The 11,659-nt window shown below is 44.2% G+C and overlaps 1 protein-coding gene across 2 annotated transcripts; it reads right to left on the bottom strand.

The window, feature by feature from the left end:
* Positions 1-1,496: 1,496 nt before the first annotated feature.
* Positions 1,497-10,651, bottom strand: LOC120809596 (WAP four-disulfide core domain protein 1). 2 transcript variants are annotated; one of them, XM_040163514.2, is made up of 7 exons: positions 10,087-10,651; positions 4,032-4,227; positions 3,839-3,922; positions 3,406-3,546; positions 2,957-3,004; positions 2,797-2,856; positions 1,497-2,699 (listed from the first exon to the last, which is right to left on the bottom strand). In XM_040163514.2, the coding sequence occupies exons 1-6, from the start codon at positions 10,186-10,188 to the stop codon at positions 2,798-2,800; spliced, it is 630 nt and encodes a 209-aa protein (XP_040019448.2). In that variant the 5' UTR covers positions 10,189-10,651; the 3' UTR covers positions 1,497-2,699; position 2,797. The 2 variants fall into 2 exon arrangements, 1 of the variants encoding a protein (XP_040019448.2); XR_005710118.2 differs by having other exon boundaries at positions 2,217-2,699; positions 2,948-3,004.
* Between the last annotated feature and the right edge of the window lie 1,008 nt (positions 10,652-11,659).

Below are 11,659 nucleotides of genomic sequence, written 5' to 3'. Positions count from 1 at the left end.
GGAGGGACAGACAGGTGTAGCATTGCATTAAACAACCCAGATAAACAAAGATTCATTAGACATCAGGAACGCAAACTTTTAGGTGCTTAATTGTATGGGGCGCCGTTTGTAAAATGTTGCACGTTCTAAAATTCTTCGCAGTTTTGCTACATTTAGCATTATCATATGAACAACAAAGCACGACAATATTCATATGTCACTTTTTCAAACATTTAGAGAGAAATTCCTGTAAATTCATGCAATAACCTTTCCAAGATAATGTTTGGCAGTAACAAAGTTGTTAAATAATATAAATGTTAAATGTAAATCTAAATGTTAAATCTAAATGTAAATGTTATATCTAAATGTTAATGCAAATATAAATGTTAAATCTAAATGTGAATGTTAAATGTTATATCTAAATGTTAAATGTAAATCTAAATGTTAAATCTAAATCTAAATCTAAATGTTATATTTAAATGTAAATATAAATGTCACATGTGATATAACATTAACATTAACATTTAACATTTAGATTTACATTTAACATATAGATTTACATTTAAGATTTATATTATTTAACAACTTTGTGTTACTGGCAAACATTATCCTTGGAAAAGTTATTGCATCAATTTACATGAATTTCTCTGTAAATGTTTGAAGTGACATGAATATTGTCGTGCTTTTTTGGTCATATGCTAATGCTGAATGTAGCAAAACTGCGCAGGATTTTAGAACCTGCAACATTTTACAAACAGCGGCCCATACAATTGCGGTATGACGAGATGAGTAAGTTCTCTTAATACGTTCAATTCTTCTGAAAAAAAGTTAAATGTTGTGAAATGGTGGAAATTGGCGACCATGGGAAGCAGTGAGACATACAAAATGAAGGAAATGCAATGGAATTTCAATCATTTGATAGTGTGTTGTAAAAATAATTAAAAGACTACAATGGAGCGTTGTTTCATCTTTATATATTTGCAGATAAAAAGTTGATGATTAGATGGAAAACAGCTCAATCAAACACCTGAAATGTGTACACCGGGCATTTTTTATTGGGCATTTGTTTCTGTATTGTAATATCTCTCCTAATGACTGATGTTGTACCTACTACATACAGAACTGTCACTAACACATTTTAGTAAAAGTATCGTCTGCAAACGAATAAGAATACAATCTACTGCATGTTTTCAGGTTGCATTAATGAGCTCATTGTAGTTAAACGGTGCAGGCCTCTAAATCTTAAATCAGATAATCCAAAGACGGCAATTGCCTCAAAGCGTACACCTTTCATTGTACACCTTTCATTGTAATAATAATAATAATAATAATAATGAATGAATAATAATGCATATGAGCCTATGCAAAGGGGAATTTAAATATAAAAGCAAAAGAAAAAACAACAACCATTTAAAGACTAACTTTACTTGACCTCTCAATGCTTTTTCATCAGTATTACAAACTTTTTCCTTGAGATTTAAGATCCCTTGTATAAAAACAGAATGACAAAACTCTGGTTTATTTCAACAATGTGGTTTATGTATATTTCACAAGTCAAAATTGCACCAGTCAAACAACGAGATTCAGACATCACTCTAGCTCTGCACATACACAAAGCCTTTTGTTTGACACCTTTCAGCTTATCGTGTGACCTGCCTATTCTCCTGTTACTTCAAACAGCAATGAAACTGAGCACCATTTGAGTAGACAGTAGAGACAACCTAAGGTTGACTAAAGCCAGCCATGTTTGAAAATGACACAGAGGATCTTTTGACAAGTCTGCATTGCAACATGGGTTATTTTCACAACCCATGTTGCAATGCAGACTTGTCTCAACAAAGAGACCGTTATTTTGAAAGCAGGCAGTATTTTTACTGAAAAGTATGAAATGTTTCAACAATCATACTGCTGTTACATAATTGATTTGTTTTATTTATTTCAGGAATAATTGGAAAATTTAATTTTAATTGAACCCCCCAAATCTTTAAACTATCAAATGTTTGTTAAATATTCATCTCCCTTTCAAATAAACCTTTTTAATTTGCTTTAATCCTTTTTAGAGATGAAATCACACTCTGAATTTATTGGCTTGAACTAATCTACAGCTGTTCCAAAATCCTTTAAAACCAACACTATCCCCACACTCATATGGCACTTATTATTTTACTTGAGTTATATTTTTTAACATTAAACCCCACTTGGATGAGATTCAAAGAAGAGAACCACAGCAGCTGGACTTTTTCTTTTTTTCTTTTTTAATGTTTAAAGTCTTTAAAACCTTCCAGATTTCAGATCAGGAAATTTGAGCACCGTTTTCCTGAGAACAAGAGAGACAAAATATGAATCACAGCCACATGGGCCTGATTTTCCCCGCTGGCCGGCCTCGAAGGTTAGAGAGTGTGTGCGAATAACAATGAGCTGCAGGGAACGGGGAGGGTTGTTAAGAAATACCGCGGGCTCCTTATTTTCTTCTAATACATGACGGGCAGCTTCGGTGAACTGCGCTGCTTCACCATCAACTGCTACATTCTCTCACAGACAGGGAGACCAAAAGACGGTGTGAGGACAGGCTGCACGACGGGGCTTTAGGGAGGAGGAGGTAGCCGCTGGAGGTCTGGTGAAAGGTCAGATGGGATCCGGTGATGAGAGCGGATCGAACAGGACTGGGGTGATGCCTCGGGTTGTGTTAAGGCCGCGGGTGAGCCTGAGGTCGGGCCGATCTGAGGGCAGAACCGGAAAAAACATCGGCCTTTGTTTAAAAAGGAGCTAAGACGCAGGAGTCTTTCGGAAGATTTGACGCGACCGAAAAAAACATACTTTATCCCAGGTGCTTGTGATGACTTTTTTCGTAGTCCACTCCGTTGCTCGAGCTGGTACCTGTCAGGGAAAGAGCCATCAGCGCGTCTGGAGGATTGGCGCCGATTTGTGATTCAGTAATGGTAGAGCGTTTTCAGGTGGTCCACATTACCTCACTTACCCAAGTAGTCCTTGTAATCCTTGGAGTATTTGTGCCTGAGACGTCCTTCTGTAAAAAATAAAAAAATAAAATGATCACACGGTTGGACTTTTAACTTTGGCTTGAAATGCCATTTTGAAAGGCATTAGTTTAATGTTTCTGCCAACCGCTTCAGCCACAAATCATATACTGAGGCGATCTGTCCTGACGACCAATTTGAGTTTTTTGTTAGATCAATTTAATTGGAGAAACTTGGCTGCTAACAGCATGCGATGTGCCAAGACTACGAGGCCAGACTCAAAGAGTCCTGTCCTCGTCCATCTAGGATTTAAAGGAGCACACACGTTCCATTAAATTCTGTTCCATTAAATCAGACAAGCAAGAGATTAGTTTTAAAGAAAACATTTTAGATAGGAAATGATGTGTGTGAAATTAATGGATATTAGCCACGGAAACTGCTCCCGCCATACCAGAGTTGCCACGTTGCTTGATACACTGTCCCCGGTTTGGGATGCCAGCGGCAGGGTTTCCTGGATTAATGATGTGGCACTCGTAGCCCGTGGGACAATGAAGAGGCTCGTCTCCATCCTCGGTCGTGCTGCAGGCCTCAGCTGGTGGACAGAAAATATATGAGAAGACATATTTCTTATGATGCTGGTATGCTTTTCTTCTGTTTGTGGACTTGTCTCATTCAAATTTACTGATACTAATACTAGTGGTTTAAATTGATCTACATGCGCCTTCTTATTAAGCTGCTTCCCCCTTATTGATCATCAACATCAGACGTCGAGCTACTGTAAAATCAAGACAAAATGCGCTGAGTGAAACCTGGTGTCGTCACTGAGCAAAGGCAGGATTGCGTTAGAATCGAAGCGTTTCCTCTGTGTGTTTGTGTGCACTCACCCTGCAGAACCTCCTCCGGGCCGTCTAACAGCCAGCCGTTGCCCCCCAACCACCGAGGCTTGGGCTGCACCAGCCAGTCCAGCACTGTTCAGAACAGGCACAGATCCCGTACTCATCGAAGGGTTTTCAAGAGAAAAACAAACACCCATTTTTCAAACACAACCGCGTGCGACTCTCTGGTGGTTCTGCTGACCTGGTGGAGGCTGGACGGACTCCAGGCAGGCGTAGATGCATCCGTTGTAGCAGCAGCGTTTGTGGCGCTCGCACTCCGAGTCCGAGCGGCAGCCCGGCACCTCGCAGGCTTTCTCCGGCAGCATCTGGGGTGGCGGTGGACACCGGTCGTTCTTCTGCTGCTGCGTGGACTGGGGGTGGTTGGGGTACTCGTAGTCCTGCAGGACAGAAAAAAATACACATGTTGAAACAGATTCATACAAATGCAGATGTGGTCGGATCACGCAGCTGTTTTCTAGCATTTATCTAGAAAGCAGCATGCTAAAAATTGTAATCTGTACTTGGAGTCATTTGGAGGAGGCACTGGACGCTGTGTGTGCTTGTAGAACCGTGACACCTTCTGGCCACTAGGAGGCGGTAGCAGATCTGAGTGATTACTCACTACAGTGAGTCTGCCCTGCATGCTAAAGTCACGGGGACGTGACTCACTCTGCGAACAAATGCTTCTCTAGTGTTTCTGCGAGGGGAAAAGTAGGCCACGGCCCTCTGAGCCAAGCGAAGACACCTTTCACACGCTTTGGCAACATTAAGCGCGGGCCCAAAGGCTTCCAGTGTTGCTGGGAAGATCTTCACTTTAATTCATTGCAGAGGATAGATTAACGAGATCTGTACCACAGCCATAGTGATTGGGGTTTTAACATCTGTGTCTCACTAAGCTGCTGCTGATTTATTCTCGTTCATTACTTTGGACACATCCAGGACAGAAATGATATGTATGCTTTCACAAATTGTATCGTGCCACAGCACAAGCATCTATTCTTTGTTCGAGGGTTGCCGTTGACTAAACAGTTAACTTGCATACTTTCTCAAACACTGGCTTTGCTTTTGATTCATCCGGTTCATTCCATTCCTTTCTTCACCATAAATAGCAATTACCAACACTGTGCTGATCTAACATTACTTCTATTGATGCCACAGTTACTTTTGAACTCTTTGCCCTTGCGGAAACACAGTTATTTTGCTGGTTGAATGTTAAATCCTTTGTACTATAATCAAATGAAATTCCTCCACAGTTGTTTTTTAAATGTCAAAGAAGCACAACCGGTGTCTCAGTTTTTCTCAATATATGTCTATTGCAGTTGTCCGGGTGATTTTCTTTGACTTCCAGTCCACTTAATTTGATAAGTGTGAGAGAAAGGGAGAGAGAGAGAGAGGGTGTTTTTCCTCTGTACCAGATTAGTAATTAGATAATCAGCTGGTGGGTCGCGCACGGTCATTAAAACCTGGCAGGCCTACTGAACACGAAACGAAAGCAAATGTTTGGCGTAGACGGTGGGATCACACACACTGTACGGGCGTTCACTTTAGACCCACATTAATTCGTTGTGGCAGCTGAGAGCTTAGTGGTTGGAGGGTTTTGGGGGGGTCGGGTGGGGGATTCACACCATACAGGGACGGAGGGAACAATGCAGTCAAAGCCTGTAAGCGCTGAGGTTCCTGCACGTCACACAAAGCAGTCTGAGTTTAGATTGTACGTCCCTAGGTTTCAAATTTCAAATATTTTTGTGAGACTGGCCGAACTGTAGTTTGTTCGTAGCTGTGAGTCAGTCTCACGGCTGTTTGCAACGTTGTTGCAACAGGCAGCTGTTTTTGATCTAAAAGAACCCGCTGTGACAAAGTTATTGATAAGCAAGTTTACATAGTAGAGCGTTTAGCAGCTAAAGAGCCAGATTCTTTCCACTGTACACATATCTGCACTTTGTTTGCAGAGTGAAGGAAACAGGTTTCTTCACATTCACAGACTGGAGTTGCTAAGAATTTCCTTTCCGTTGCTTGAGATGATATGATGTGGAACATCTCACTGCTGCCAAACAAAAGGAATGTCTGGCATATCAGAGGCACAGTGTGTGTGTGTGCTTGTGTGCGTCTGCACACAGTAGATATGGTGTTTAACTGTGATCTGCTCCTGTGAAAGTACAGTAAAACTTGAACTATAAAAGAATAATAACCGGAGGGCCTTGGTAGCCCATTGGCTACAGTTGATGCCATATGGTCGCACAGAGTCTCTGCATCCGTTTCTGCCTCTGGACCTTTGATGCACGCTCTATTTGGCTCAAATGCAGATGTCATATTGAGAGCGGTCTCAAAACCTTAACCTTAACATTTCACAGCTGCTTCTGCATAATCGTGCTCCCCTAAACTCGTCATTCATGGCTCTGAGAAGATAAGCGGCGCCAAAGTGGTTCATGACGTCGCCTCCTGCTATCAAATCTATGAATGGAGACTACAAAGTCTGCTGTGATTGGACGCAATGACCGGCCTCAATCTCCCTGTCTCATATCCGATCTGTCCCTACAGACTCTCGCAAATGTGTCCGACCAAAGGTCAAGTGTGCCCTTCCTGTTTATGCCGCCGCGTGTGTAAAGCGTGAGTATCCTTGTGCACACGTATGCTGAAGAAGACACGCCACTCTGAACATAGTTTTTATTTTTGACGGCTTCACTCTCAGGGCCGTGCCTGGCTTTACATCGTGAGATCTTTTGTGCAACCCAGCGCTCATCTCTTTGATGTTCCCCGGTGGTTATTTACTGTACACCCCTGGCTGCCGTGCTGCTCTCCAGTAGACACTGGCAGCGGGTTCATGTTTATCTGCGGGCATTCTTTCCCCCCTCTCTGTCTGTCGTGGTCATTTTGAAAATCTCAGTGCCCTTTTTTTTGTTCTCCCTTCTGAGTGCTCTGTGGTTTCACGGGGAGTCGCACTGGAGAGCCTGTCTGGTTCGGCGGTTGTTTTGAGATCCGGCCGCTCATGCTTCCACGCAGATATCTTAGACTGATAGTGAGATTTTCGGTTTCCTGTGCTTTAGGCACACAGGGACATAAGTACTCCCAGAAATACGCTACTGCACGGTCAAGGCTGTGCACATGTTTGCGTCAACAAGGGAAAAATGCATTATTTTGTTTTCTTTTGCTATTTAAAGCGTCAACTTAAATGTGCAACACCTCCGATGTCTTAGCACACAGCACACATCTGGTTCGTCTCTTGGGGTGTCAGGACTCATTTCCATGTACAGGTAGATTGAGTCACAGTTGAGCTTACTGTTCCTCTAACTGTAGCCTGTAAATTAATTGAGAAGGGAGAGTATCCGTGAGTGCCATGAATTTTCCCTCGGTCGCCACACAAGATCAATGTCTGGGACGTCAGAGGCGCGAGGTGAGAAAGGTGAAGTGCATGTGGAGATGTGATGGTCTGGTTTGTGCGTATGGTGGCCTACTGAGAGGCAATATACTCCAGTGTTAGTCCAATAATAGGCTTCTGGTCAGCACACTCACATCATCTGACTGGGATTAGTCCTGCTCAGAGCCATTCACACCAGTTTGAGTCACTACTGGATAACTGACTACAGAGAGCCGCAAACAGTGCACAACACAAATTTTGCCGTTTTAAATGGCGATACGACTTTTAAACCGCCAATACCAACCAAGGCTGTACTGTATTTGTCATGCATTCCCTGGGCTGGTGCTGTTGAATGCAAATAAATTCCTTGCGTTCAGCAGTAAATGGGTCCAGTTAAAAAAACGCAGGAGTCAGGGTCCAGTGTATCAGCAAAATCACATTAATAATTGTGTAATTATATTCATATAAGTGCTGGTTCTGAACCATTGCAATAAAAATATCACTTTTAATCCCCTTCAACACAGCTCAAGACCTGAACAGCCTGGTTTATTCTTATTTCATGGCGTCAGGAAATGCTACATGGCGTAGACATTTCGTCATCCAAATCAGCAAACAAGCAGAATCTGTTGTAGTTTTACGTAGTTGCCCTGAGCCGAGTGAAAGAGCAAGCCGGTCAGCTCAAGGGGGGGAAAGCAAAGCACCGAGGGGATGAATGGAGGCGGCGTAGGGATGACACGAAGGAAGGTGGAATACAGTTCGGGGAGCCGGTGAGAAGAGAAACGGCAGCTGGGCGTCAGTCGCTCGAGGAAGTAGGCTGTACATGGTTCACTTCACATCAAATAAATTCAAACTGTAGAGATTTACGACAGTAGCCTCAAACAGCGTGCTCACCGACATGCCCAGGCACATACAGACTGTGTTATGGCTATATGAGCCTAAATTATCTCTGTGTGTGTGTGTGGGGGGGGGGTGCTACTTTTGCTGCCTACCCCAATCCATCTTCCCCTCACACACATCAAACGGCCTCCTCTGGGTTGTAATAGCCTCTCACCTTCTTTTCTACACCCTTATTACGTATTATTAAGCGGTATTAATCAACAGGAAAAGTTCTACTGGTGACCTTTGAACCTTTAAGATAGATATAGATAAGAGAGGAACTTTAAGTAAAACACTGCGAACAACATAATAATGCAACAAAATATTTTAACGTACCTTTCTTTATATATATGTATATATTTAATTATGTTTTGTTTTTACACCTCTTATTTGAAAATGATACATAACACATAAGCGAGTCAGCATGCTGGTGGCCTGGAGTTTGTTTAACATTTTTACCAATTTTCCTTTCAAGACCCACTGACTGTTCCGTACAGCGCCGTGCCTACGGAAAATTCTCTGTGACTATAATTTGTCTTTCCTCACGTTATGAATGAGGCAGAGGCTGTGTGTGCGCGCTTGCTTGCGTGTGGGGGAGGTGGTTGAAAAAAAAAATTAAAGATTTAGAGATTGAGAGATGAAAAGGTTCAGATGAAAAAAAGAGACAGACTCCTCCCGCACAGCCGTCTCAGCATGTTCCAATTACAGCCGCTTTGAAGCAGAGTCAAGCAAGACGGTGCATTCGGGCCCATCCTGGGAGGAGACGAGGGGAAGAGATTCAGAGGAGAAAAAGGAGGGCTGGCGTGGGAATGGGCCAGGGGATGGAGAAAGCAGGGCGGAGGGAGGCGGAAAAGGTTAACCGATTCATGCGACTGAGAGAAAAGGGCCAACGGGGGCCACAAACCAGCCAGAAAGTGAGAACATTGAAGCAAGAGAGCGAAAAAAAGAAAGAGAAGGAGGCACGCTACAGTGAGCCTTTGTTAGGGCCGATCAGCTACACTGAGTTGAGTTAACAAGCAGGGGCCCAGTCTGCACGCTCAGTTCCTGCCCTAATAATTCACTCCACACACACACAGTGACAAAAGTTGTAAAAGTCCCCTCGGTTACTCATATGGAAACACGAAAATCAGCAACTTATTCCAACCTGTTGCACACTTGCACAAAGAAGAAAAACACTCCGGTCCACGTGTATTTTTCAGACATCAAAGCGTGTTTGTTACGGTTTCTTCTGTTTCTACTTGAGGCAATATTGCAATGCAGTAAGGCCCAATGTAGCAAACATGGCAAATAAAAATACATGGACCAACAAATAATCCTTTTCTCAAAGTGCAAATTATTACAGCATTCACCCGCAGCGTTTTTTAGATTGTGGAATATAAAAATGTTTCCCTATTCCTTCGGTAGCAGTAAAAAAAGTAACATGGATGTAATTACGTAAAGTAGACAGTCTTCAAAATCATATTTACAGATACAGCTCTTTGTTGCTGTGCAACAAATAGTGCCACAGCACTTCAGCCGGTTAGCTTAGCATAGAGGCTGGAAACAGGGAAAAGCCAGCAAGTTTGAAATCCATACAAAAACCCTAGCAGCTGTTTTATCGTGTTTGTTTAATCCGCACAAAAATAATCAAGCACGTAAGAACATGCAGTTTGAGCTCTGGATGCCACTGCTGTGCTCACACAGAGCTCCTTGCCACACATGAGTTTTTATACTTTTTTTATTCTTTACATGTGCGCTAAAGTGACGTCATGAGTGGATTGGTGCGCTTTTGGAGGCGCTGCTGGCAGGTGGCTGAGCTGTTCAGCTCCTCAGTCAGCTGTTATTGATCTTCTCGTTTAACTATTCCGTTAATTGCAGCACTTTGTTAGAACCAATCTAATCCCCACCGACGGCCTTTCAGCTACTGGGTTAGAGCACGCACGCAAGGTCAACGTGAACCCCTGATAAAGCGTGTTACGCAATTGGGCAACAGTGCGCTGTGCGCTTTTCTCCACTTTGATATAAAAAAAAGGTTAGCATCCCAAACCTTATGGTTGAGTCCTCTTTTCCTGATTCTCCTGCTGTCGCTCCCCGCGGACAGCAGCAGCAGGGACAGCAGGGACAGCAGCAGCAGCGCAGAGCCCGACATGGTCCGCGTCCTGCTCCCCGACTCCAAACTCCGTCCGTCCGCGTCCGCCGGCCTTACTTCACCTTCTCCTGCTCTCCTTCCAAAGCGTGTCCTTTACGCGTCCCCGGTGCCCTTTTCCAGCTGAAGCAATAACTGTGCAGCCAGAGATTACACAAGCCCCTCTCCCCCCCTCTCTCTCTCTCTCTCTCTCTCTCTCTCTCTCTCTCTCTCTCTCTCTCTCTCTCTCTCTCTCTCTCTCTCTCTCTCTCTCTCTCTCCGTCTCAGGGAAAGTGCAGGGCTCAACGACAGAGGAGAGGAAATAAGGAAAGTGGGGAAAGCAGCGCACCGCGGGGGGTGAATGGAGGGATGACACGCAGGAAGGAGGAATGTAGTCCGGGAGCCGGTGGAGGGAGAAACGGCAGCTGGGCGTCAGTCGCTGCAAAAGTTGCAACTGTCCGCCGGCGCAGCGTGCGCACATGTCTGTGAGGTCGGGGGGGGGGGGGGGGGGGGAGAGCATCACACGGGGCAGTGCGTGAGCAGGACCTCCCCCTTTGCCCCCCACCCACCTCCCTCCCCTCCGCTTGTTGCATCTCGTTGCACATCTGGTGATCTCTGCGTGTCAGTGGCCGGTCAGGCGCTCATACTTTGTATGCCGCGGCTCACATGTTGCAGGAGGGAGAACACATGGATGTGTTAAGTGTGGGGTTTGACAAAAGACAAGAAACTTGTTGAATGACGGCTCAGAGTTGAAGTGGTAATTGTAAAGTATTAACTGATCCAGCATCCGTGTTCACATTCCGGATTTTTCCTAAAGACAGGACATGCGTGATTTATATGACAGAGTGGGAGGGGTACACCGCTGATTGTGTATGAATGTGCATGTGAGAATGTATAGGATTTCTGTGTCGTTGACCCATGCACATGAAAGCATGTGGTGTATTTCAGAGAAATGGGCCTCTCTGTCTCCCTCTTTGCACCCTCTCAAACTAAGACATCCCCTATACACACACACACACACACACACACACACACACACACACACACACACACACACACACACACACACACACACACACACACACACACACACACACACACACCGTACCACTGGATCTTTCTCCCCATCCCCTCCCCTCATTCCCATTCTCAGCGTCTTGCCCTGAAAGGGAGAAAGAATGCTAAGCCTGCACAAATCTCAGTCATTATTAGTTTTACAGGAGCAGCGCTCATGTCACTGGGAGGCCCACGGCTTCCGTTACACAAAAGACAGAGTAAATAGTTAGAGTGGGAGGGGGGGGGGAGAGATAACAGAACATGAACATGATGCTGTTCCTGTTTAGGATTTGAGAAGCGTCTGGTATGGTGGAGTGGAATGAAATTGACCAGAGTGAAAACAATATTGAGCTCTGTGTTGCATTATCTTGTCATGGTTGTGTGAAATTGCACCGCACCCTGAGCCGTCTGCAGTTCTTCCCCAATGAATTGTGGAAAA

The sequence above is a fragment of the Gasterosteus aculeatus genome, chromosome X, assembly GCF_964276395.1.
Source record: "Gasterosteus aculeatus chromosome X, fGasAcu3.hap1.1, whole genome shotgun sequence".
Lineage (NCBI taxonomy): Eukaryota > Metazoa > Chordata > Actinopteri > Perciformes > Gasterosteidae > Gasterosteus > Gasterosteus aculeatus.
The sequence above is the reverse complement of the archived record's forward strand: the minus strand, read 5'-3'. Positions and strand labels throughout refer to the sequence as shown.

Bases quoted from the DNA above. Each gene is read 5' to 3' on its own strand.
- LOC120809596 (XM_040163514.2), bottom strand. From the start codon at position 10,188: ATGTCGGGCTCTGCGCTGCTGCTGCTGTCCCTGCTGTCCCTGCTGCTG. The intron at 3,547-3,838 runs GTGAGTGCACAC...TCTGTCCACCAG, and splicing joins CCCGGAGGAGGTTCTGCAGG to CTGAGGCCTGCAGCACGACC. The intron at 2,857-2,956 runs GTAAGTGAGGTA...TTTCCCTGACAG, and splicing joins GGATTACAAGGACTACTTGG to GTACCAGCTCGAGCAACGGA.